General features: G+C 43.8%; 1 protein-coding gene across 38 annotated transcripts in view; it reads right to left on the bottom strand.

Annotated features, from left to right (window-relative positions):
* CLASP2 (cytoplasmic linker associated protein 2) overlaps nucleotides 1-26,525 on the bottom strand; it is a 1,832,463-nt gene that overhangs the window by 339,712 nt on the left and 1,466,226 nt on the right. For 26 of the 38 annotated variants that reach the window (XM_085607571.1, XM_085607573.1, XM_085607580.1 and 23 more), the window contains 2 exons: nucleotides 7,831-7,909; nucleotides 7,676-7,726 (listed from right to left, as the gene is read on the bottom strand). In XM_085607571.1, the coding sequence (XP_085463697.1) occupies nucleotides 7,676-7,726; nucleotides 7,831-7,909 (130 nt within the window). The remainder of the gene's footprint in view (nucleotides 1-7,675; nucleotides 7,727-7,830; nucleotides 7,910-26,525) is intronic. The other 12 variants (XM_085607579.1, XM_085607587.1, XM_085607608.1 and 9 more) reach the window with 1 other exon arrangement.

Below are 26,525 nucleotides of genomic sequence, written 5' to 3'. Positions count from 1 at the left end.
ATGGCCATGGTGCTCTGTGTGGAGAGCTGCTCCCATGTGGTATGCAGAGGGTTGTGAGTGGCTTGAGGAGGCTGTTGGGGTGCGACATTACTGTAGATGGTGGATATCTTGTGGAAGTAATCCGCCAGGGTGTTGCAGATTTCTGGGATGGATGGGGGGGAATTGTGTTCTCGGTGGTTGAGGGGCAGGAGAACTCTCTGACGTTGCTGAAGAGTTCCTTGCTGTGGTCGGAGCTGGCTTTGACGCTGCGAACGCGGCTTCTGGCGCACTGCTGCTGGGAGGATGAAGTCCACTTGTGGCCCCCCTTCCCTGGGCCACTATTGGCCCCGGGGACCCCATCCCACAGGGCTTGGCCATTAATGTAATAATTTTTAATTGAGGAGGGGGGCTGCGCAGCCCCCCTCCCCAGGCCAATTTTGGCCCCAGGGTTCCCCATCCCCCAGGGCCCGGCCATTTCTTTTTTTTTTAAATTACAGAGGAGGGCTCCTGGCCCCGGGGACCGCATCCCCCGGGGCTGGCCCTAATGCCCCCACAGTCCCGCCGACTCCCCGCCTCCTGCGGGAGCCGGCACTGCTTTTGGGCTGCTTTGCTTCATTGAAGCGAGAGCAGGTTTTCCTGCTCTAGCTTCACTGAAGCAAAGCAGAGTCTGCTACACTGCAGGAGCCGGCCCTGGGGGGGTAGTGTCCCCAGGGCCATCAAGGGCTCCAGGAGGGGAGCCACACGGCCCCCCTCCCATCGAGGAGGTGGTGGTCCCTGGGGCTTGGGGGGGCGTATGAGGCCCCCCCACCTCTAATTAATCAAAGCCCTGGGGAGGTGGTGGCCCCCGCTAATTATTTAGGCACTGTTCCTGGGACCTGGCCAAACTGGGCGCTTCGAATGTTTGTTTTTTTTCTCGGCCGGATTCACGCACAAAGCGCGAATTCGGCCTACTTTTTAAAAAGACAAATGCTTTCTTTGGCCCTGGGGGCCCTTGTCCTTGTGGAACCCCCTGAGCAGGCCTAGGGGGTCAGGGTGTTTCTAACCCTGCCCCTTTTCTTGTTTTTTAACCTTTTTTTCACTGTTTCCTTGTGACTTGGTTCTACTGAGTCACAAGATGGCTGCCAACACTTCCTAGTTTGGCAGCATTGAGCTTGTGCTCGGGAGGGTTCGCGAACCCTCCTCAGTGCTCAGATATTGAACCTTTTATTTTTTAAATTTCTCAGCAACTACTGGACAGATTTACACAATTTAAAAAAAGGTCGCTTTCTGAACCAAGAGTTACCTTTTTCCTACAAATTTGGTGTAATTCCGTTCAGCAGTTCGAGCTGTAGCCTGTAATAAAATTTCCTATGGAAATTTACATGGGGAAAATGCGTTTTGGGACCCCCCTTTTTTCTCAGCCCCCACTTGACGAATCACCCCGAAACGTTCGAGATAGGAGCTGACATCAATGAACCTTTTTGGGGGAAATTTTTGCAAGGATTAGTCAAACAGCGCCAAAGAAAAAACGCTTTTTGAATAGAAACGAGATCCTAACTATAACTACCTACTGACAACCGCCAGTAGGATGGATGGATATATATATTATCTACTGGCGGTCACCAGTAGATAGTTATAGTTAGGACCTATTTTCCATAGGAAATCCGATATATATATATATATATATACATACATACATATATATATATATATATATATATATATATATATCTACACACACACACACACATATACACTCTTATTCAATCATGCCAATTCTTCTGTACTTGTATGAACCCAAAATACTCAATTGTATGTGTACCTCATGGCTCAATACCTTCTCCCCTTTTATTCAATATCTACATGCACTCTCGGGCCCATTGAAGACAAAAGTGGGAGCGAAATTCTATATGTACGTAAAAGACACACAATTGATATTTGGGCTTGTGAAGGATCAATCTAATACTTCTTTTCCTAGCTCAAAGTCTGCTTCTTGTATGCTAATGGATGTCACAGAACTGCTTGAAATCAAGTCCAACAAAGACTGAGCTGTATATTATCCCTGAAGGCACAGGCACCCGAGATTCTCTGACCTTCCCTTCATTAGTGGGCCCTTGCCCTCCTTCTGCAACCACAGCCTCTTATTTGGAAATCTATCTTGATGCCAACTTCTCTTTTGCTCTCATGCTTCCAAGATCAAAAGTGTCTTTTTTTTCATTTGAAAACTACATGAACAATTCTGCCTTTCATACATAATAAGTTCACGTTCCCCTGATCACTGCATACATTTGATCTCACCTTGATATGGCAATGGGACTGTTATCAGCCCCAGACAAATCTTTGAAGCAATGCAGCTGCTCGTTCGATTTGCAAGGCTCCAAAACACCAAAATATTTTATTTTTCTCAAAGCAATTGCATAGGCTTCGGGTACATTAAAGGATTGCATTTATGCTCATACTCCATAAAGTTTTTCAACACTTATCACAGCCCCCCCTTACACCTGCAATTCAAAGTCGAATGATCAGGTTCTCAACTGTGCCTTCTCAACCATGGTCACTAGGAAGAATACTTCTCTACTCTTATCTATTAATTTGAAATCTTCACTTATTATTTTCCAGAAACATTTGAAAACGTTCTTATTCTGAAAAAGCTTCTGCAACTGCCACTATGGTTAGGTTTTCATAGCACCAAGAAGCTTCTGTCCACAGGAGCTGAATAAGTAACTTTTACATATAAATACAATTGGGACACCAAAGCTAAATGCATACTGGTGGGGGAACAGAATATATTCAAGTGAATCACCATTTAGTCTTCTCAACACAACATTATTTGGGTGATGTTATATACTCCTCTCCAGGACATGTGTACAGGAATATTGCTAGGCTTTGCTCAGTCTTAGTAATTTAAAGCTGTAACTAATCTTATGCCTTCAGAGCATGACTCTATAAAAAGGCCTGTATGTCAAAATTAAAACCAGGCAATAAAAAAAAAAAAGATTTTTGAAAAATATGTGGCAAGATCATTAGGCAATAAGTGATCAATAATGAACCGCACAGAAGCCTAAACCCTAAACAAAGGGGAAAAAATGAAAACATTGGACACGAGATTTTTTTGTTAAAACAGATACAGGGAAACAAAACAACAGCCAAAAGGAAGAGACAATGCAAAGGTAAAAGAAGATAATTCTTCAACATCTGAAATGAGTAAGTGAATAAAGAGAAGAAACCTGAAGCAGGATCCCGACTCCATCTCTTTCAGCACTACAAAACAGTCGAGGATTGGGGTTTAACTTAAGAAAGTCAAAGAGGGAAAGCCTTTATTATGAGGAGGGTCTGCAGCTTAAGTGGATCAGGCTGATACAGGTGAGAGATGATGTTTTTATTATAATATGTAAGCACACAGAGTCTGGAATTAGAATTGCTTTTTTCTGACAGTTGTTTAAAGTGGGTGGGTTTGAATTTGAGAGGTTAAGCAATGTTGGGGGAGGATGACAGCTACATTAGGAACTGGGGCACAAGCTGCCCTCTAAAGGGTTGGCAAAGAGGACATAAGGTTTGTAGGAACTGAGAGAGTAGATACGTAAGCAGAAAGGAACTTGGAAGCAGAGAAAAAGGGTGCCAACACATTACTTTCGGGGAGAAAAGGGATCAAAAGGAAAACATTCTACTCAGCCTAAATAATTCTAGAAATTAGCATATTCTTTGCCCTAGCACGCCAAACATCTTCAAAAATAGTTTCAAAAATGTATTCACAATTTTCTCTTTACACTGCTTGATCCTACTTTAAATGTTGGGAGATCCACCATACCTGTGGTCTGCGAACTGAACAGCCATCTGTGTTGTGGCCCTGGGCATTGTACGGTCACTTTTAGGAACAATTAGATAAGAATTAGTCAAATCAAGCATACTTCTTCTGGATGTGGGAAAAGAGAGGACAGCCCATTTTTACAGGGTTCAATGTCCACCTAATGTCTAACAGATCTATCTCTTCGTTATAGACTTTTAAAAGTCTCAAGGCCAGCAGAAAGAAATCATGTTTTGAAAAATAGCCATCTAAAGATGTGTCAGCAAATTGATGGCTTTTCCCTCTTAGGATTATGTAAACTTTCTGTAAATTTAGGGTCTGCTTTAAGAGAATCTAATATGAAAGGTTCTTGTGCCACACTGGATAAAAGGCTATAAATCCAAGTGTTTTGTGTATTTTTCTGTTCACCAAGGGTATCAAAGTATTGCCCGTCAGGAACTTTTTTATTTAATGGGATAACTCCTTTGTACCAGTGCTGCTAAGAATTGTTCTAGAACCCTTTGTGCCAAGTTTGCCTAGGGATTTTGAGGTTTTTTTTTTAGAGTTTTCGAGGTTTCACTCGTATTCTTTTGTGTATGAGGTGTATTCAGACTGGACTGGAAATGTAACCAGACTAGCCTTGCTGTTAAATGATATAAGACTATCCAACATTAATATAAAGGGACATGCCGGACCTAAACCTTTGAGCTTATTGACATAGAATGTGTGATAACACAGTCCTCATTTTTTCCTAACTTGGAACATGGTCAGTTTTAAGTGGTGTACCCCATTCTATGTTTTAGTTTTCAGAGTGAATAAGCACAAAGTCAAGTCAGCCGCACCCACACCTTTCCTAAAAACAGATGACTATTAATCTGGCCAAAGGGGCCCCAACCGTACTGAAACTACAACCGAAAATATGGCTTATTTAACTTAACAGCTTTAGGCTAAAATGTACATACCAATTTAAGACGCAACATTTATAAGATATACCTACCTATTCAAATATAATTTGTCTTACATAAACTCACTGACTTTCAGCTTATACTCATACTATCCCAACGTGTCCTAGAGGGTGGAGGAAGCCTCAAGAACACTACTCAATGGGTTTCTCCAAACAATGGAGATTCCCTATTACAGAAACACTAAGAACCTGTCAATGAAGTAGAAAACATTAGCCTGTTGCTTAAAATTTAAACAAGCATAACCTAGAGTTGGGCTCTCCTTTCACACAGTTCTTCCTCGTGAGGTATGGGTTAACAAATGGCCAAATCCTAGGGGGTAAGGAGGCAGTGAAGCCCTTGTCCACCAAAAAAGCATAAAGAAAGTATAAGTATATTTCCTGTCCTCTCTTTCACCCCACAACCGCTTTCTGGATTGAACCAGACAGCTGGGAACGTAATGTTCAATTCTCTTCAAGCTTTCATCCTCTTCCTAGTCTGCTTTTTTTCTTCCACTCTTGACTCCTACTGTAATGCTTGGGGAAGATATTCTAGAAGGCTTGTCTGAACCGAGTTCTCTGCTTTATCAGTGATAGGAAATTGGCACCATGGCCAAACTGAAATGTCCAATGGCAGCAGTTAATACCCTCTGTTATGTCTAGGACTTCTAGAATTTGGATTAACAAAATCAGATTTATCACTGTTCTTCTGCTGTTGGAAGCCAACAATGAGGCCCCTACAATCTTCAATCGAAGATGTACTATTCTTCTTCAACAAAAATGGTCAAGAAAATCTCATGCATGTAATTCTCAGTATTCCCGCCTTCTGATCGTTCTTTGCAGATACTTGATATTGAGGTTCTCTCTCCTGGCCTCCTTTTCATTGTCCTCATGCAGCCAACTTTTCTATCATTAGCGCTTTCTTATCCAGCACATTTTAATTTTTTGTTACGTCAGCTGGTTTATTCAGCATGACTTGTTGCAGTGGAAGCCTTAGTGATCATGATTCATTTTGGCAAGCACCTATGTCAAACAATCAACAAGATCCCCTTTGGTCAGGCCTAAAGTGCCACCTTCATTCTGGCACATTCATTGTGTTGTATTGTAGTGGATATTGGAATATTATGAGGGGAAAGAACTGAGCAATTTAAGAGGTTTTAATGGTTTCCTTGTGTGTTGTAGCCTTATCTCCCCACCACAGGTGTTACCAAATCTCATTGATATTACAATACCACAGGTGTTACCAAATCTCATTGATGTTACCACCCACGAAGAAAATGTATCAGTTTAATCATATATTATGCGATGTCAGTAACATATTTAAAATGGCACTCAGACTTTTCTCAGAATGGACGCAGGTATGAACAGGTAACTTTCCTATTCACACTAATTAGAGTGTTGTTTTCTTGAATGTAGAATAATTGATTTTCTTTATCGAAGTCTGCAAAGGTGATTTTAAAATTCATAACACAGAAGATCCTTGGTTATATTATTACTTAACTCTTTTTCTTGTGTTAGCATTAGCTTTTCAGTTTTAAATTGAGTATGGATTCTGCATCAACATACTGACCTATCTCCGGACTACAGAGCATTTATCTTTCTAACCAACTGTAGTTCTTTTCACATTAGTATGCTTTTGCTCCTATCCTGCAGGATGGCCATCCCACTTCATATGAGTGTTGAGTTTTGAGTATGGATGAGTGAGGCCCAGCTAAATGCTAGGGACCCACCTTTCTTCATCACCGTGGCTTCTCATTCTTATTATCACAGGCACCATACACCGTTGACCACAGGGTCAAGCTTCATATTCTTGGCAGAACTTATTTGGGCTATAATAGAGGTCAGTGGCCTTCTTCCTATCTGTTGGAATGGAATACATACACAAGTGCCACAGTTACATGTCTGCTTCTGTCCTCTCTGAACTCTGACTGTCTGGCTTCTGCAACTAGGCTAAGGGGAGAGCGCTAGCCTTTAAACAAAGCATCTGCAGTTAAAGAACACTTAGGCATGAAGATAAGTGGGGACCTCTGTAGTACTTGAAGAAGAGGTGCACCAAACACGATAGCCCTGTCTCCTCTCAGGAGGTTAACAGAGTACTGTAGTCAAGCATTATAGAGCAAATGGGAGCTAAAGGCTCTCTTTAGCACTCATCAACCTTGCAGGGTGGTACAATGAACTACACAGTCATGATGCTGGGATTCCAGTATGGCTGTTTACTCACCATCTTACCTACAGAAGCCTCCAGTGGCCTCGGTAGCGGCGAGAGAGGCCACTCCCTCCAATCCAGGCACTGCTCTCATGCAGCACCAGGATTGTTTAAGCCCAGCTGGACATGACGTCAGGAGAAGACGACAACAGGAGGGAGTAGCACGTGTCTTTGGAAACCATGGTAAGTACTTTTTTATTTCTTTTCTGTATTTAATTGTATTTATGTACTTTCAAAAAAAATGTATTACATCTTTTTACTGCCCCTCTAGTAGGCGGACATTTCATCCGCCACTGGTATAGGAGAAGAAATATTGCCAAGTCACACTTAAAATAGATGTGACAAAACTGATGTTACAATGTATACACTGCAAGCATAACAAAAAAACTATTTTTATTATGTAGACAATATTTTTTATTAGTAAAAATTTCTCTAAACCGCAATTTTAAAGAAACAAAAGATAAGTTAGCCCCACAACAACCAATTATTTGACAGACGCACCAAACCCAAAGAAGAAAGTTAGGAGGAACAGAAGAGGGTGAGTTTGCAATACGAGCTTGGTGTTAGAATCCCCAAGTGTTTCTCTTCTCTTTGTGGCATTCACCTGCAGAGATGTCTTTCAAACTGTGTAAGGACAAACAGCCAACTTAACGTACACATGCGTACAAGCCTCTTGCAAAGAGTTAGTAGTGGCATATGAGGAAACACAGGAAAATAAGAATTGGATGAACAATCAAAGAGAACTCTTAAAGAGAGGTTAAAAAGCAATAAAGGCAGGCGAAAAAACCTTTGTGCTCCAAAAAGAGCGAAGCTGGTCCTGCAGCGCTGGGTTGACTGTCTGAAAGTTCACAAAAAAAAGTCCAATCTTTGAAAATTCTTATGCAATTAAGAATCAAATATTCACATTTAGCAAAACCCCATCTTTAAAAAATACAATCTTACCTTGAGATTTGGAGTCTGTGTCTGGTCTACAGTAAATCTCATAAGAATATTAAACTGAAGATCATTAGGAAAAGACTCTCTGGAAAACAAAGGACCAACAAAAAATAAATTACTTTTTAGAAAAATGTAAATATAGTGTAAGCAAACAACTATAATACTATTATAAATAAAAAAACAAATCTGTTAACATTAAGTCATGAAATAAAAAGAAATGAAGAGATGAAAAGTAGAGCAGGGCACTGAAATACAATAGATGTAAATGGGAATCTTCTGAATAATTTACGTTTCCTAAAAAGGTTTGTCTAGAACCAACAAAAAAGATGACATTATTTCATAATTCTGGTGTATGACATACAGTCATTCCCTATGACCAAGCTATGACTCATGCTCGAATCTACTTTGAATATCAGAATTGCCTATTTGACTGCCCCCTTAATTCCTCACATTACCCACCAATTGAATGAAATGTGAGTTTAGTGCAAATAAGTGTTCTCCCATGCATATTATTACTACTTTGAATGGTTTTGATAGAACTTTTTATTTAGCCAGTTAGAAGACTGGACTGTAGAAATAAGAAAAAAATACATCACTTCAAACAAGGTAGTTTGCATGTATACATATTAATGCAAAACTGCCCATTTTGCTTTGACATAAATTCCTTAATTCACAGGAGAACAGCTGTAGTAGCCTCCGTGTCCATTGTGGAAACTTAAATCTTGCTTGTATCATGTTTATATACTGATATGTAGTTCAGTGTTAACAACTGCATCTGTAATCGTGAATTTTAGCAACTATTTTAATCAAATAAAGATGTCGTTTTTTTGCAAGTTTAAAGTCTTCTGGGCACAGAGTATACTTGCTCATTTTTATGGCTCTAGTAGGGCTGGAAGTTATAACACTCAGGACTGCACCTTTGCACATGTCAGAGTAGATCAACCATGCTTTAAAAATCTGGCAAGTAAACGCAGCATTTTGGGAGAGTAAGGAGACCAGTTTTGTATGTATGAATAATATCTTCCCCGCAAGGACATCCAGCAGATCTTCAGTGAGATGATCCTGCCATCTGTTCTTTAGATAAGTTTTAGCTGGGAGTTGGGAGCTATTTCTACGAACAAAAATGCTTGGGTGGCTTTCAGTATCTTGGAAAACTTGCCACAAGAGAAACATATATTTGCTTTAGTAACCCAGCTATTATTGTAATAGAAGACCTCCTTTCTGAGCAACTCTTTAGAAGGCTTACAATCCTCGGTCAGTACTGGTAAAAATTAACTGTACCTTGGCTATATAGATAGGAGTATGAGACACCAAAGAACTGATAAGCTAAGTTCAAGTATTTTATTCTGAATTCAACATATGTTCGTAGTTTACAACTCTTCCGACTATATGAGCTTTGGAAACAAGCTCCTTTTAATAATGTTAATTTTACCACCAACCCCCCAATCAAAGAATAACCATATAACACATCCATCCCTAATTTTATAGGGAACTTCTTTAACGGTATTAAATGCAATTTTAAGAATTTCCATTACAATTTTCATACCTGGATAGAACTAGAGTAAGATCATTTGTAAACCTGTATCAGCTGCAACAGAGCTAAACACAAACCGGAGATTAGAAGCGCCTCAGACGTCTGTATAATTAATTTATATACTGAAACTTTCCCATAACTATGGATAAGATGCAGTGAATTATCCAAAGAGACACATGAGTTGGAATGTAAGAGGTGCATTGAATCTGCATAATAACGTGTTTTATTTAGCACAACAATGAGTAGTTTCCCTTATATCCTTACGGAACTCAAAAACAACTACAAACAGTTGCAAATATGAATTTGCTTAGGCAGGTATGACCACCTTTCTCAAGGCAGGCTCGTCTGGATTTTAAAATCAAAATTTAAGGCGAGGAATAGGGCCAGGATTTCTAGAGGAGCAATTAAGATATATACCAGGGTTTAGAGTGTCTAAGGCAAGAGGCAAACAGAAGATAAGAAACCCAGATTGTTTTGACCTATACATGAGTTAGACGTTTTAAAGCAAGGATTTTGATTTTCTTATTCATGGTTATATGTATGCATGTGGTATTTCTACATTCTGAACATAGCCAAAGGCAGCAACGCTCTATACAGGGTAACAGAGCAGTATAAAGTCAATGAATAACAGGAGTAGAAGCTGGCTTGTGGTTGGTCAATGTGATGTAGTATTCTTTATAGAGGCGCATCCTCATCAACAATAAATTGGAACATCTCTGAAGTGGTCCTGATGGACACAAAGTTGTTATTCCAGATCCTGGATGCATACATGGGAAAGTTCTTTTTTTTTTTTTTAACTCCAACAAAGACTAAAAAAGCTGGAAATTTGTCTTGTCGATGTAGAAAGGCAGCTCTTGATTAGGGTCCAGCCTATGAAGGGAACCCCAGATCTTTGGATGGGTAAGACACAGGAAAGTACTGAAGGAATTGGATTAAGGAAAATACCAGAAAAAATGTAATAAAGTTTTTACAGAGGGAGCTCCAGGCGTGTGTAGTGCTGATGAAACAAAATTATCACAGCTGGAACTACAATTAGTGCCATCAAGTGGTAGCAGTGAGTTACAGCTAAAGAGAAATAAATTCTAGACCCAATCTAGAACCTGGGTATGATTCAAAGATAAGGAATCTGTGAGAAGAAATACCCAGAAAAACGTATAAGCACAAGAAGAGACATGGACATGCTTAAGCCATTTAAATATAACTTTAGGACAAATAGAATTGAGAAGTTAGGAACGTTACAATGGAAGGGTAGTGCTAGAACAAGAAACCTTGAATCCAAACTGGTTAGGATGAGGATACAAAGTGACGTAGGTGACTCCTGACACGAAGGGTGCAAAAGCAATGTACGGTCATTCAGCAAGAATACTTGGGGCAAGAAAATACAAAATATATGTAAATAACCATATATGAGGTCAAAAAGAGCTTAATAGCGAACGACTGATGAATATACAGTGTCAGGGCAAGTAGAAATGGAAAATCAAATGTGTCAACAGTCTACCTCTTTGCATTATGCAATATGAGAAATACATATAGGAAATCCTTTGGGAGAGAAGCAGGAGCTGCAGCATAAAAATTACGTTTATTTATTTATCTATTTATTTAGTAGGTATTTATATGCAGCAGAGCCAGCCTCTCAAACCATGGAGCACTTCGTAAAAAACTAGGATAATAAGACACATGTAACTTTCATTGATGAGAGCTACAGTAGAGAGGAAATGAGAATACTGTTAGTTAGATAGATACATTTTGAAGAAGTGGGGTTTTAGTTTCTTATGGAGGAGCATACGATTCTGGTACAGTCTATTATGAGCAGGGACAGAGTTCCAAACCTTGAGGGCTAGGCAGGAACAACTTTCTTGGATGTTTTTGATCTTTTGAATACTGGAATTTCCAGAATTAGTTAGCTCTAGTTTGCAGTGTTTCTGCAGCCTTCAGATATGAAAGTTTACCAGTATATAAAAGTAAGCAATCTTGACATGAATTCTCTCCACCAGAGGGAGTAAATAGATGTGTCTTAGAATGAGTCGTATGTTCTCGATTTTCTTACTGTCTTGACTTGACAAACAGCTGCATGTAATAAAGACTTTAGGGACATGACTGTGGATTTCGGGAGGCCTGGCAAGACTGCATTTCTCACAATTAAATGGCTCAGGCCTAGTGCTGGTATTGTTTATCTGAAGTCTTAGAGAGTAATATGTCGTAATTCCAGAGACAGCTCATCATGTCCTTCAAGAAAGAACATGGCAACAGTACAATTGCGGAGACTAACACCTGTGAGAGTAAATAATTGTAAAACCTTTCTATAAATGCTAAGGCCATAGGGCCAGATGTATTAAAGGGTTTTGCCCATTCCGTGTCTATGGGGAAATGTATTGATACATATGGCCCCAAGTTTGCAATCCTAAATGAGTACATACATATAAGACTCCTGGATCATGTCAGATTGAGCTTGGCCTTCATGTATCTTTGTAAAAGAAGAGAAGGAAAAAGCAGAGGAGAACACCCATTTGAGACAAAGGCATTTACTTGCAGGGCCATTCGGTAAAGAATATACCAAGCAAGGAAATTAGCCCAATGACTTAAGCACTTGCTGTGGAGGTTGGGTGTGAGCCCTGCAAGACAAAGCTTGGTGTTCCATAAAGTCTCATTACTCTTTAACAAAACATTCCTGAGCTCTTCCCACTCAGAGAGGGGGTTGTAGCCTGCTTTATGACTAGGTTCATAATGCGAGGAAGATACCCTATGATGAAGCATGCCACCGTCGGGGGGTGAGGGAAACGATCTTTTAAAAGGGACACCCCCTTAGCACTCCTCTATATTTCACACACCCAGGGGTTCTTATGTGTTTTCTGAGTAGGGGAGTTAACCCCTGCAGTTCTTTTAACCTCCTCTGGTCCCCTCTTTGTGCTTTGATTCTGATGCTTCATCAGAGAAAGTGTGTGTATGGGCTCTTTCTTTTCAGAATCGGGATGGAGCTAGTAGTAGTATGTGCTTTATACGGGTTCTGATTTTTCTTGGCCTTGACAGTTTTTTAAATAGGTATTTTGGTGTAACCCCTAAGGAGAGCTTTATGTGTGATGGTGATTAAAGACAGTTTTGAGAATGCACCTTGCTTCTATCTGCAGTCATCTGAGATTGGTCAAGTGTAGGTTTGATGTATTTGTATCATCCTTCCCGTTATGAGCTTGACTGCTGCATTAAAGATGGCCATCAATGGCTAGGTGGGTTTGCGGTGTGTCTGTGAGAGTCGCATTGCCATAGTCTAATCTAGAGAGGTCCATGGATTATATTACGCTTTTGAGGTTCCCTGCTGGAATGAACAACTTTAACATTTTTTCAATAGCTTGCAGTTGTATACTGAATTTCTTTCAGTGTAATTTATGTGAGTGATCATACTCTGGTTTTTGTCCACTGCAATTTCTAACAATTTGATATAGTTATTTACTGAAGGACAGCAGATTAAAGCATCTATTTGGGTCATCCATTCTTGGATTGGTGTTGACATCCTATGTGAGAGAGTAGGAGGAATTCTGTTTTCATGGGGTTAAGAATCACGTAGCTTCTCGCTAGCCATTCTTGAACTTCCTTAAGTGTATCATTCAGGTGGAGGATATCTCAAAGTGAATAGATTTTTAAGAAGAGTTGAGCGTTGTCTACATACAGGTATTATGCAATGTTGGCATGTTGTGTAATCTGAGTCAGTGACTATGTAAAGAGTATGAGCAATAGAACCAAACTTTGGGGGGACTCCTTGGTGTATGGGGCTTTACTTGGTACTACATCTTTCAGTTTGACTAACTGAAATCTGTTGCTGAGGTAGGAGTTGACCCAATCAAAACTGTGCCTCCTATGCTTAATTTTAGGTTTGTGAGTTTTCCATGGTTGACTATGTCAGTCAATCAATCAATCAATCAAGGAATTTATATCGCGCACTACTCACCCGGAAGGGTCTCAAGGCGCTTGGGGGAGGGGGTCTGCTACTGCTCGAACAGCCAGGTCTTGAGCTGTTTCCTGAAGGCGAGGTGGTCCTGGGTCAGCCGCAGGTGGACGGGCAGGGAGTTCCATGTCTTAGCCGCCAGGTAGGAGAAGGATCTTCCTCCGGCGGTGGCTCTCTGGATGCGAGGGACGACGGCGAGGGCGAGGTACGCGGATCGTAGCTGTCGGGTGGGCGTGTAGAAGGTCAGGCGGTCGTTAAGGTACCTTGGGCCCAGGTCGTGGAGGGATTTGTGTGCGTGGGTGAGGAGCCTGAACGTGATCCTCTTGTTGACAGGGAGCCAGTGCAGGTCTCTTAGGTGGCTCGAGATGTGGCTGCGTCGGGGGGCGTCCAGGATGAGACGGGCGGAGGCGTTCTGGATACGCTGAAGTCTTTTCTGAAGCTTGGCTGTTGTACCGGCGTAGAGGGTGTTTCCGTAGTCTAGTCTGCTGGTGACGAGGGCCTGGGTGACAGTCTTCCTGGTCTCAGTCGGGATCCATCTGAAGATCTTGCGGAGCATGCGGAGGTTGTGGAAGCAAGATGAGGAGACGGCGTTGACTTGTCTGGTCATCGATAGGGAGGAGTCCAGGATGACGCCCAAGTTGCGTGCGTGGTCCGTTGGCTTGGGTGCGGTGCCCAGGGCCGGGGGCCACCAGGAGTCGTCCCATGCAGAGGGCGATGGTCCCAGGATGAGGACTTCTGTCTTGTCCGTGTTCAACTTCAGGCGGCTGATGTTCATCCATTCGGCGACATCTTTCATCCCTTCGTGTAGGTCGGCTTTGGCGGTGTCGGGGTCTCTGGTCAGGGAGAGAATCAGCTGGGTGTCATCGGCGTAGGAGATGATGTTGAGGTTGTGTTGGCGTGCGATGGCAGCGAGGGGTTTCATGTAGATGTTGAAGAGAGTGGGGCTGAGCGATGATCCTTGCGGGACGCCGCAGATGACTTCGGTGGCCTCAGAGCGGAACGGAGGGAGGCGTACTCTCTGTGTTCTGCCGGAGAGGTATGAGATGATCCATTCCAGAGCAATCCCCTGGATGCCGGTGTCGTTGAGGCGTTGGACTAGGGTGCGGTGGCAGACAGTGTCAAATGCTGCGGAGAGGTCAAGGAGGATGAGTGCCGCTGTTTCACCTTTGTCGAGCAGGGCTCGGATGTCGTCGGTGGCTGCGATGAGGGCGGTCTCTGTGCTGTGGTTGGCTCTGAATCCGGATTGCGATGGGTCGAGGGATCCGTTCGTCTCGAGGAAGGCGGCCAGCTGCTTGTTGACGACCTTCTCGATGACTTTGGCAGGGAAAGGAAGGAGCGAGATAGGGCGGAAGTTCTTGAGGTCGGTCGGGTCCGCAGTTGGTTTCTTCAGTAGTGCGCTGAGCTCGGCGTGCTTCCAGCTCTCTGGGAAGGTGGCTGTGTCGAAGGAGGCGTTGATGATGTCTCGGAGGTGGGGTGCGATGGTAGAGGCGGCCTTGTTGAAGACATGGTGGGGGCATGGGTCGGTCGGAGATCCGGAGTGGATGGTGTTCATCATGCGTGTCGTGTCTTCGAGGGTCACTTTGGTCCATGTCTGGAGGATAGCGGCGGGGTGCGTAGGTTCGGTCGATGGGTGCGGGGGTGGAGCGCCAAAACTGTTGTGGATGTCGGCGATCTTGCGGTGGAAGTACGAGGCGAGGGAGTCGCAGAGGTCCTGCGAGGGAGTGATGTCGTTGTTGCTGGTGCTGGGGTTGGAGAACTCCTTGACGATGTTGAAGAGCTCCTTGCTGTCATGGGCGTTCTTGTCCAGTCGTTCCTTCAAAGATTTCTTCTTGGTGGTGCGGATGAGCTGGTGATGTCTGCGGGTGGCGAGTTTGAGGGCGGTCATGTTGTCGGTGGTCTTGTCGAGGAGCCAGGCCTTCTCGAGGGTGCGGCAGGCCTTCTTGGAGTCCTTGAGTTCGTCGGTGAACCAGGGGGCCTTCTTGCTTCTGGGCCTGGTGAGTGGGTTCTTCAGTGGGGAGAGGTCGTTGGCACAGGAGGTCAGCCATTGCGTGAGGTCGAGGGCTGCTGTGTTAGGGTCCGTTGTCCTGACCGGAATCCTGTTGTCCTGTAGAATGCTGATTAAGGGTTTCAGGAGTATAACCAGGCATAGGTTACCCCATCCATCATACTATAGATATCTGTGATATTAAGTATAGATGTTTTCATAAAAGAGCCCGCCTTATGATCCTATACGCCCCATCTATTCCAATGGCGCACAACTCCCCCCACTACAAGACTGCGGAACCACGACACGAGCGTGTTGGTTCGGCCTCACTACTTTCACAGACTTATACCCTGAAGACACCTCCATAGCCTCCCAGTCAATAGTGGATGATCCTCCCCCTACCATTTCAGATCTACTTTTATCCTGCCAACTACGGGCCACATGCCGGCAGCTACACACCACTTTCCCGGCTCCCCCCCAACTGCACCCAGCACTTGAGCACCTGCTAACCGACCTCTCCCCTCTTAAACTTATCATGCGCCTGTACAACACCACACAACGCACCTCCCCGGCAGCCATATCGAAGGCACACGAAAGCTGGCACTTGGATTTAAACCTGCCCATCACAGACAACCAGTGGCATTACTGCTGCGGCAGGCTCTTCCCAACTACAAACTGAGACTCCTCCAGCTTCAAATTTCTCCACCGTATCTACCGGACCCCTCTGCAAATTCAACGGATGGGTCTCATGCATGACTCCAATTGCTGGAGATGTCACATGCCACGCGCCACGTTCCTTCATTTAGCATGGCAATGCCCTCCCATAGCAGAGTTCTGGGTCAAGGTTTTTGACATCCTCCATGAAATCGCTGGGGTAGAACTAAACTGCACGCCCTTGGTAGGCCTGCTGGGCTACATTAAAAACGCCCCGCTTGCGGTTTGACACCTCCTCGCTATGATGCACTGGCGAAACGAAGAGACTCCATACATTGGGGAGAAAGCACCACCCCCTAAATAGACACATGGACTCATGACATAACATTCTGTCAAGAGCAACTGTCTACGTTTTGAGAATTAATGCCCCCCACATCGAGACCCAAAAAGATATCTGGGCCCCCAACACTTTGTGGGTTGGAACGCGGAATTCAGATCCGTCCAATCCGCCCGTGACACCCTAATATCTACAAAGCCAATCCACACCAATCGCATGTACCTGGACTGTCAATATTGTAATTATAACGCAGTCACAGACATAAAACTGTATTGCTCCTGTTAACTGTGATGATATTATACAACCTGTACAGTACATGCAGCTCTTGGCCCTCCTGGCATTGTACACACTCGCTCTGCTGTAATGTGCTGTTAATTCTTTGCTTTGTAACAAGCTGGTGCCACATCCCCCTGCCCTGGCCCTGTTCCATTTGAGATTATCTTTGTTTTAACTTGCATGATGGACATGCATTTATGTATCATTACTGTATGTTCTAGAATATTGTACGGCTATGAAAAGCAAATAAAATTTAAAGTATAGATGTTTTCGTGCTTCATCCTGCCATGAAACCCGATTTGGGGTGGAGGGGTGGGGTGGGGGGGTGGGGGAAGGTGGAGGGGTTAGAGTAGATTATGGCTTTCAATGTGGTGGTTAAGTTGTGTTAGTACACATTTTTGAGAATTTCAGGCAGAAAAGGTAGGTTAGTAATAAAGTGAAAGTTGTTTAGGTCTTCGGGATTAGCCTCTGGTTTCTTGAGAAGTGGAGTAACATGTCCTAGTTTTATGCAGTCTAGGATTGTGTGTGGGATAGTGAAGTGTTAATTATTTTAGTCCAAAGGGGCACTAATAGAGAACAGCATTTTTGACTAGGGTTGATCGTAGGGGGTATACAATGCGGGATGTAGGATTCAGTTCTGAAATGGTTAGTTCATCTTCTGTAAGGGTTCAGAATTTTTGCCATGTTACACTGTTCTTCAGATGCTGGGAATTAAGATGTATGAGGGGTTGCTTATTTTGGTACCTTGTGTCAGTTCCATGGATGTGACTGGTGTGCAGCTCCTTTTGTGTATGTGGACGTTCGGAGAGCATTCAATTTTCATAATTTCGCCAGAGAAGAACTTAGCTTCTTTGCATTATGTCACAGTGGCTGCTGAGTTATGGACGATGTTGGGGGATGCTTGTGGTTTGATGAAGTTGTAAAGGTCCTTGGGGTGGTTTCTGGCCTTGTTTACCTGTACTCTGAAGAAAGAAGCTTCTGTGCAAAAGATGTGTTTTCATATGTTTCTTATGTTGCTTAGGTATGTGAGGCTGTGGGGTTAGGTCTCTGTTGAATCAGGTGCAATGGGGGGTTGTTTCTCAGTCTTTTGAGTTTTAGCAGTGCTACTTGGTTAAGTATGTCAGTCAAAGTATCGTCGTAGTGTGCAGTTAACTCCTCAATTGTACGTTGGCTATTCTTTGGTGGTAAGTTAGTCCTTATCTTGTTTGCTGGCTCATTAGTGTCTATTTGCTTCATGATTCTAACCCAGTGTTTTGAACTGTGGATCTGCCCTTTTGGTTTGTGCAGCACTACGGCTACATGGAAGATGATGAGGTGGGATCACAAGTCTACTGGTAGAATGAGCCTTGCATCATCAGACAGCTGGCTTTGGCTATAAGTAGGTCTAGTGTGGCCCCGTTTATACGGGTCTAGTTGTGGCAGTGTTGATATAGGTTATTGTTTTTTAGGAAGTGTTTAAGATTTGCAATTAGTATGTCATTGGTGTTCCAATATATAGAAGAAAGGATTTGAAGAAGCAGGGACAAAGATAACTGCACCACCAGAAAAGTCACCAAAGTATAGTATATTGCCCACCTCAAGTGATCTGCTGCTCGTAGATCACAAAAATAATAAGACTAAATTGCATGGGATGAGAGGCAATACATACGCAACAAGCATCTTGGTGCATGCAAGTCTATAGAACACTAATTACACATAAGTAAATTCAAAGTGTCTTTATTCTTTGTTGAGTTTATAAGAAATGAACCAGCCAACGGGTTTCGCCCAGGCATGGGCTTCTTCAGGGTTGCGATACGGTATTAGCCACGTAAAAGAGTCCAGATCCTTTCCGCGTTAAAGGCTGATACCCTGTGGGCATAGGGACGCCGTTAATGCGGAAAGGATCAGGACTCTTATACGTGGCTAATACCGTATCACAACCCTGAAGAAGCCCATGCTTGGGCGAAACGTGTTGGCTGGTTGATTTCTTCTGAAGCTCAATAAAGAATAAAGACACTTTGAATTTACTTATGTGTAATTCGTGTTCTATAGACTTGCATGCACCAAGATGCTTGTTGCTTATGTATTGCCTCTCATCCCATGCAATTTAGTGTTCCAATATATCTTGAAGTCCTCTAGGAATATTTTGTTGTTATCAAAGACGGCCTGTTCAGTTATAATGTCTATTAGTTGTTCTGAAAAGATTTGCTGGTTCCCCCGGGGGGATAATAGCTAATGTGGAATTTAGTCGCTGTTAAGCCCGTAGCTGCGAGTTTGACCCCTACCTATTCAAAGCAAGAGTAGTTTTCAGTTTTTAACATGTTTATTTGGAGGGTGTTTCTATGAATGACTGTTACCTCGCTGTCCTTCCCTGCCCTCCCAGTCTATACGATTTTTTGAGAAGTTGCGGACGGGGTGAAACATGTCTTGGAGCGGTATGGCATATTCATTCAGACAGGGTTCTGAAATAATGTCAGTTTCATATGATATACGCAGCTATTGCTGCGCTGTGCTTGATTGCAAATCACCAGTTGTGAAGCAAGCATTTGATTTTCGACTTGGCAATCTCATTGTTTTGGTCATGTCATTTTGGTATGCTGATGAGTTGATGGGGCGTGAATTGCTGAGCTAAGATGGCAAACGCACTCTAGCGAGGCGCCGCACAGTAGCCCAATTATCCACCTTTTATCCTCACACCAAATGCACATCTATCATTGAGACTGTCCCTACCGCGCCCCGACGTGGAGACATACCTGGAGCGATGCCCGACTACACCGGGGGTTGCAGGAGACGCTGTTCCGGCCTGACATTTCTGCCACCGACCTGCGGCAGCCGTGCGATCCAGGGGCCTGGACTGACCTATGACTAGCATAGCCGCAGTGAGATGGCCCTAGCTGTTGACTAAGAACCCTGTGGCAGAACCGAGGGAGGACTGACATTACGCTCTAGCCCATACCCCTCAGGTGGGCAGAGCAACAGCTCCCTGGCCCGTCGGGGAGGCCACACGGCCTGGACATCCCCATTAGTACGGTAAAGGCATCTTAATTTTTGCGACTCTTCCTTGGCCCTCCCAGCACACCCGTTTGTGATCCTTGTGGTGGTGGTAGGTCTCAGAGGGGACACACAAGCTGCCGACATGGCCACCTTGGTTTGGGGTGTGCGGCGGCTCGCGGCCCTCATTGTTCACTCTATGGCTTTGCCCTCTCCACCCACATGCATATATCTCCTGGATCGATGGCTGGGTCTACACTGCGGGGGGCACTCTCGTTGAGGGCGCAGTGGCTCTGCCAGCTGGTTTCACCCATGGATTTACTGCCTGATCTGACTCGGGAGGCCTTCCTCTCTGCTTTCCATCTCTTGATCAGGCCGCTGGTTCCCAATCTTCCCAGTGCCTGGCAATTACATCTGCTATCAGCTCCCCTACAATACTGCTAATATTGAACTTAAGCACCTTGCCTGCACACCGTGGCCACTACTGCTTTGAAGGGCTGGAGGCATTTCTTCCCCTTTGGACACAATATATGTGGGGTGCGGCGTGCTTCTCCTGTTGCTGGATGCACATTTTTGCATGCGCAGACTGATATGGAGTTATTCCTGTGGGCACGCCAGCTCAGATTACACCCTGTGACCACTACACTGGATGAGACTCTTCACAACCCACTTGCTTGGCAGTCTTTTTAAGTATACATGACTTGCGACTTCTCAGTGCAGTGACTCTACACGCTCTGCGACTATCAAAGCGGCATGCTCACCATCTAATGCAATGGTGTATCCACGACCCTTACACTCCTTCATATTACGGTGGAGCGACAGCGTGCAGCTGGGCTGACACGGCTGGGTGTACAGGGCTGTTCATGCTGCAGTGTCTGGGAAGTGAAAACAGGCATTAGCAAGCGGGCCCTTTGGCACCCAACTCTGCACTGGGCAACGCAGACCCTCTACTGGTACAGCTCAATATGGGATGCTTCGCTCCGATACCTAGGGGCATCATCGTGCAGACCAGCCGCTGCAGGCACTGCCTCGCCTGACCAAACTGTATCTCCTCCGTCTCTTGGAGACAAATTGGATATTATGCTGGAGGCAATTAAAAAAAACAGTACTTCATTAGAGTCCTAAATAGACAATGTTGCCACTGATGTCAAACTGCTTCGCGCTGACCATCGCAAGCTGGTAGACAGAGTCCACACAACAGAACAATCCCTTCTCGATTTCGAGCCGAGGACTCAACGAATGGACAGAGAACTACAAGACCTCACAAGTCGACTACGGATTCTGGAGGCCACAGCTTTAGAATGCTGAAGGGGGGGTTCCAGACCTTACAATGTCAAAGTCATTGGCCTCCAGAAGGAAGTCAAGGGGCAGGATGCGGTTACATATGTTGAAAAGTGCCTAAGAGACCTACTTTTCGCAACAGCATTCTCACAATTCTTTTCCATCAAGCATGCTCACCACATGCCGGCCCGGAAACATTTCCCAGGCTCCAACCGCAGGCCATTAATATTCCGATTACTACATTACTGTTTTAGGGACTCGATCCTAAGGGAAACTCCAAAATTAACTGACAATGTGATAGATAATGCCAGTGTCATGTTCTTTCCGGACTATACAGTGATGGTGCAATGTCAGAGGAACTCCTTTCTAGCTGTCGAATGTCACCTACACGAACTGGATCTGGGCTACTTGTTATTTCCTGCATGCCTGCGTGTCATGGCAGATGGGAAAGTGAGGTTCTTGGATTACCCACAAGACACTTGGGACAGACTCGAATCCTCTGGTCTAGTGGCCGCCTCCTCATTAGAGGCTAATGACTCCACACACCGTATTGTGGACAGATCCAGGGCACTGCTTGTCGGTGCAGACAGCGCCATATTTCCCGATCAGCGGCAGTTCCAAACTTGGAACAAATCACCACTGAAAGACGTCATGCAATACAGGTGGCCTCCCGGATCTGTGTATCCGCACCTGGCTCTGGTCTGGACGACGATTCTGTAACTATTTTGAGTGACAAAGGCTCCTCCACCACCTGGCCGTCCTGAACTGATCTGGAAGTCCTCCCAGATGTGACACTGCAGATGTCAGATGACATCATCTGATCACTGTAGCCCAGGAGCACTCACCATATGTCACTGCTTCAGTATAAGTAAATGATACACTATTTTTCTTGCAAGTTTTATTTCTTTTACCATTCGAAATTTATAGCATTGAATGTCTTATTGTTTACTTCCCTTTTGTCCTTGTTGCTCTCACCTGGTGGAGCTGAGGGGAGACACCACTCCTATGAGCCTATTTTGGGTAAGTACCTTCGACAGTCTGCAACTTTCTGGTGTGTATGATTGCTCCTTTCACACTTGGGTTTCTTGCTCTTGAGCAATTGTTGTTCGCCACCAACTACTCATATGCATGGGGAGTGCAGATGTGGGTTAGACATGGGGTCCCCTTCACTACCAGAAATGTGGTAATAGACCCTGAGGGCCGATAAATATTTCTCGAGGGTCAACTAAATGGCCGCCACATGCTGATAGGGAAAGTGTAAGCCCTCAACACGGACCAGATTTAATTTCTACATAAACTTTCTGATGTACTTTTTACCTGGAGGAGATTTTTATAGTGTGTTAAATTCCGACCTACACAGATCGTTTCCCCCGTTGCAGCACACACCTGTCCCTTCCAATGGACTTGCGCTACAAGATTGGCTACATCAAAGGCACCTAGCTGACATGTCTGGTGGCTGCATAATCCCATCAAGCAGGTGTATTCATTTTATTCTGCACTGTTCAGCCTGCATGTACGTATTGACAGCCTGGTCAGCACTCAACCTTGTTCCTTCTGTCACTCACAAAGACTATTTACGCGCACCCACTTGTATCATATTCCCCAATATTGACACCTCACTTGGGACGCAGGTCCCTTCCCCAAACCAACATGGCGTCTGCAATCTGCAACATTAGAAGACCTCCATTTTGGACGACAAATAGGTCCGCCATAGAGGACTACTTTGACCACAACACAAGCACTGCCAGTTGAGGTTGATCGAATGTGGTGCACTGCCGGTGACTATCAGGGGTAATAGCCTAAGGGTAAATGTAGGCATGTGGAGCAAAGTAAAGAGGGAGCGGTCTCAGATTGAGTGCAAGCTTTTAGATCTAGAGACCCGCTGTACCCAAAACTCACTAAGTAACATCACCCTCCAGGAGGCACAACGCAGTCACACCGCTCTTCTAGAAAGGCTTTGTTGTCTCAATTATGTTGCATACTCTGCCAAGACTTATGCAACGGCTGACAAATCAGGCTCCCTTCTGACGTGGCTGATCAGACAAGAACAGCTGCGCGACCCAATGACCACACTATGCTCTGCCGTTACCACTTGACATACATGATGAACTCACCCGTCACTATAGCAGACTATATCAATCGACGTCACATGCGGAGGCCGGTGAAGTTGACTTGTTTCTTTCCACACTTTCCCTCCCCAATGTTACCTCGGACCAACAGATGGAACTTGACTCTCCCATAAGCACATTTGAAATAAACGAAACCATACATGCTCTCGCCGCGGGTAAGTCACTGGGGCCCGATGGCCTGACAGCCTAATTCTACAAGGTATACGCTGCACCATTAGCCCCCCACTTGCCGAACACGTACGAAGAGGTCCTTTTGTACCCCCCACCTTTCCTTTGTGAGGCCATGTTGATATCGCGTCACAAGCCAGACAAAGACTACACTGCACTAGGCTCCTATAGACCACTGGCATTGTTGAATATAGACTACAAAATACTGGCGAAAATCCGCACAGATCGTTTGGCACCTCTGGTGTCAGCACTGACTAACCCGGACCAAAATGGGTTTGTCCCAGCTAGCAATAGGTCACTCAATCTAAGTTGTTTCTTCTGTCTCCTTGCATATAACCCAGATGTCTGCCCCGGTGCTGGATGCCTGGTACTAGACCTTGAAAAAGCCTTTGATTTGCTATAATGGGCCTTTCTCTTTGCCATATTTCCGCGCTATAGCATAGGGGCCAATTTCATTCACTTGGTGAGCCTGCTCTACACATCCCCCATTAGTCAGGGTCAAAACAGGCAATCTTATTTCTGAATCGATAGGAATTTACAGGTGCACCAGACAAGGCTGCCTACTTTCTCTCCTCCTTTTCTACCTGTCCATAGAGACACTGGCACTAACTATACTAGACCATGCTGGAGACTGGGGCATACCCATGGGTGACAGGGTCCACACGATTTCTATATATCCAGATGATCTACTCCTTTATATTAGAGATGTTTTTTTCCATCTCAAACGATTTTATTAAGTATTTTCAAATAGAAGAACATAATAGAACGGAATTCGGTGTACAGTGATATAAATTGACGTGATACATCAGTTTGGTAGAAACATAATAACTTCGAAAGAATGATGAACATTTTTTGGGAGGAAATCTTTTCATTTTAACAGTGCTCATAAGACCATACAATACAATGCCATGTACAAATAGCACATTAAGGAACAATACAGACATCATCTGGGAATTACACGTCAGGGAATCACAAATGTCTTTCGTCAATACAATTTGGCTATTCCTCCACAAGGGCACCTGCCTCTCTGTATTTGCGCCATGGCACCCATATTTTCTTCCATTTTTTCGTGCACCCCCTGCTTTTATATACAGTTTCTTCCACTCTTTGGCACCAGTATAGGTCCCGCTGCCAATCTTCCCATAGAGAGGGCGCCCGCACCACCCAGGCCGTAGCAATATTCAGTTTCGCTACCTCTGCAGCCAGGACCAGCCAGAGCTCAACATATCTGGACCATTCACTGTCCCCTTTGATCAGCAGGAGAAGCCACTTCGGGTCCATCGGGACTGGCTACTCTGGACATTGTGTCCGTAACTTTCACCCAGAATGAGCTGATCACTGGACACTCCCAAACGATATGGAAGAAGGAGCCCTCTTGTTGACACAGAGCGCCAAAGGAATGATGAACATTGAGTGTATACACAGGCGATATACGAAAAGCGTGGAATACAGCGTACTGAGTGATACAAGATTCTGTACACTGATTAATAATCTGCAAATATACTATAAAGCAAAAAATAAAAGAGAAATACAAGAGAAAAGATAAAGAGAAAATAATATTTGTCAAAAAGAGTCTGCCCCTGCTTACGTTTGGTATTACGTCAAAGTTTGTGTCTTGGCTAAAGTGTCCTGTGGAGGTATAATTTTCAAGTTTCTGTACATCTGATTTACCATAATACATTTTTATCCATCCTTAACTATTGTTTCTGGCTAGGAAAATATGTGAAGGGAAATTTCCTATGGATAATATCTGAAAGTAATCACAGTGGTTTATGTGTGGTAAAGTAAGCATCTAGCCTATCCCAGATGTGTCTGGTAGAGGGTTTCCAGGAGGAGTTTTGAAGAGCCATATTGTTTGCGCTCCTGAGGCATGTAATCCAATTCAGCCAGCATTTAAATGATGCCATGTGCGTGTCCTTCCAAATATTCAGGACAATTTTTATTGCGGATGTAAATAGGAGGTCCAAGAGGCCCTGTCTGTGTCGTTTAAAGTATCAGCATCAAGAAAGCCAGTTGTTAAAGTGGAGAGTTCTTTTTTGAATTGGCAATTAAAAAGTTTTGATAAAAAGCAAATACTTGGTCCCAAAATGTTGAAATTGCTTTGCAATGTAAAATAAGGTGAGCTAAATCACCTGTTTCTACCTTACAGTTCCAACAAATGGGGTAATTGCGAATATGTTGTGTATGTAGACAAGCGGGTTTCCGGAAGGCTTTATGAAGGAGCCAAAAGTTTGTTTGGGATAAGACCGGGGACATTTTATTACGAGTCGTCGAGCTCCATATTTGAGGCCATTTAGTCTCGGGTAAAAGGTTAGAGGAATGTAGCTTCCAGAAAGTAATAAGCTTTTTATTGAGGGTCGTGTTTTTAGGGCACAGTAGGTTGTATATATGGAAACTTGGGTGACAAAGCTTGTTGATCTTTGTTACAAAGTTTGGTAGGGATGGAGGTAAGCTATGTAATTTGGCTTTTGATAATGCTGCCCTGACCTTTAGGAAATTGTAAAATTACATATTGTCTAGATTATAATTAGATTGGAGTTCCATAAAGGTAATCAGGTATGAGAAGCTTTCTAGCAGTCGAGGGGAAAAATCCCTTCATTAATCCAAACATCATAATGTAAAGTTTTGCCCTTGTATAAAATGCTAAGGTTGTTCCAAATAGATTCTATCTTGGAGAGCTTTATGCGTGAGTTGAGTTTCTTATCTAATTTCAGCAACGCTGCATTTGTATTTTTAAAAATAGACTTTGATCTAAGTAGATTCGCATGACTAGAGGTGAGCAGGGCAAGGGGGTGGAGATTATTAAGGTTAGATTTTTCGACTTCTAGCCATACTGGAGTATAATCGCTGGGAGGCGAGATCCAATAGGAACCCTGCTTTGCTAAGAAGGCTGTTTGGTATGTTTTGAAATCGGCGAGATTAACTCCTCCTAGGGATTTGTCAAGTCTTAATTTTTTAAGTCCTATTCTAGCTTTCTTGCCTTGCCATTTAAATTTTGATAATAGGAGATCAGGTTTATGGTGGAAGTCTTCTGTTAGGGTGAGAGGTAGCATGTTGATTACATAATTGATTAGGGGCGTAATCATCATCTTTATTTTTTCAATCCTACCCCACCAAGTGATACATTTTGGGGACCAACTATCTAAAAGTTTCTTAATTATTTTCCAACATGATATTTTCATTGTGACGAAGTGTGTTGATAATATTGCTTCCAAATTCTACACCTAAGTATTTTATAAATCCTGGTTGCCATGCAAGACCTGAGTTGCCTAGAATCTCTCTGGTACTGTGAATATTCAAGGGTTTTACCTCAGATTTGTCCCTATTTAATTTGTACACAGAGTGTATAGAGTATTTCCCTAACGTTAGCATCAAAGCATTAATTGAGGGACCCGGGTCTACTGTTATTATTAGGATATCGTCCGCATAAG

Source organism: Triturus cristatus, chromosome 5_2, assembly GCF_964204655.1.
Source record: "Triturus cristatus chromosome 5_2, aTriCri1.1, whole genome shotgun sequence".
Taxonomy (NCBI): Eukaryota; Metazoa; Chordata; class Amphibia; order Caudata; family Salamandridae; genus Triturus; species Triturus cristatus.
Note: the sequence above shows the minus strand (reverse complement) of the source record. Positions and strands in the feature narration are given on the sequence as shown.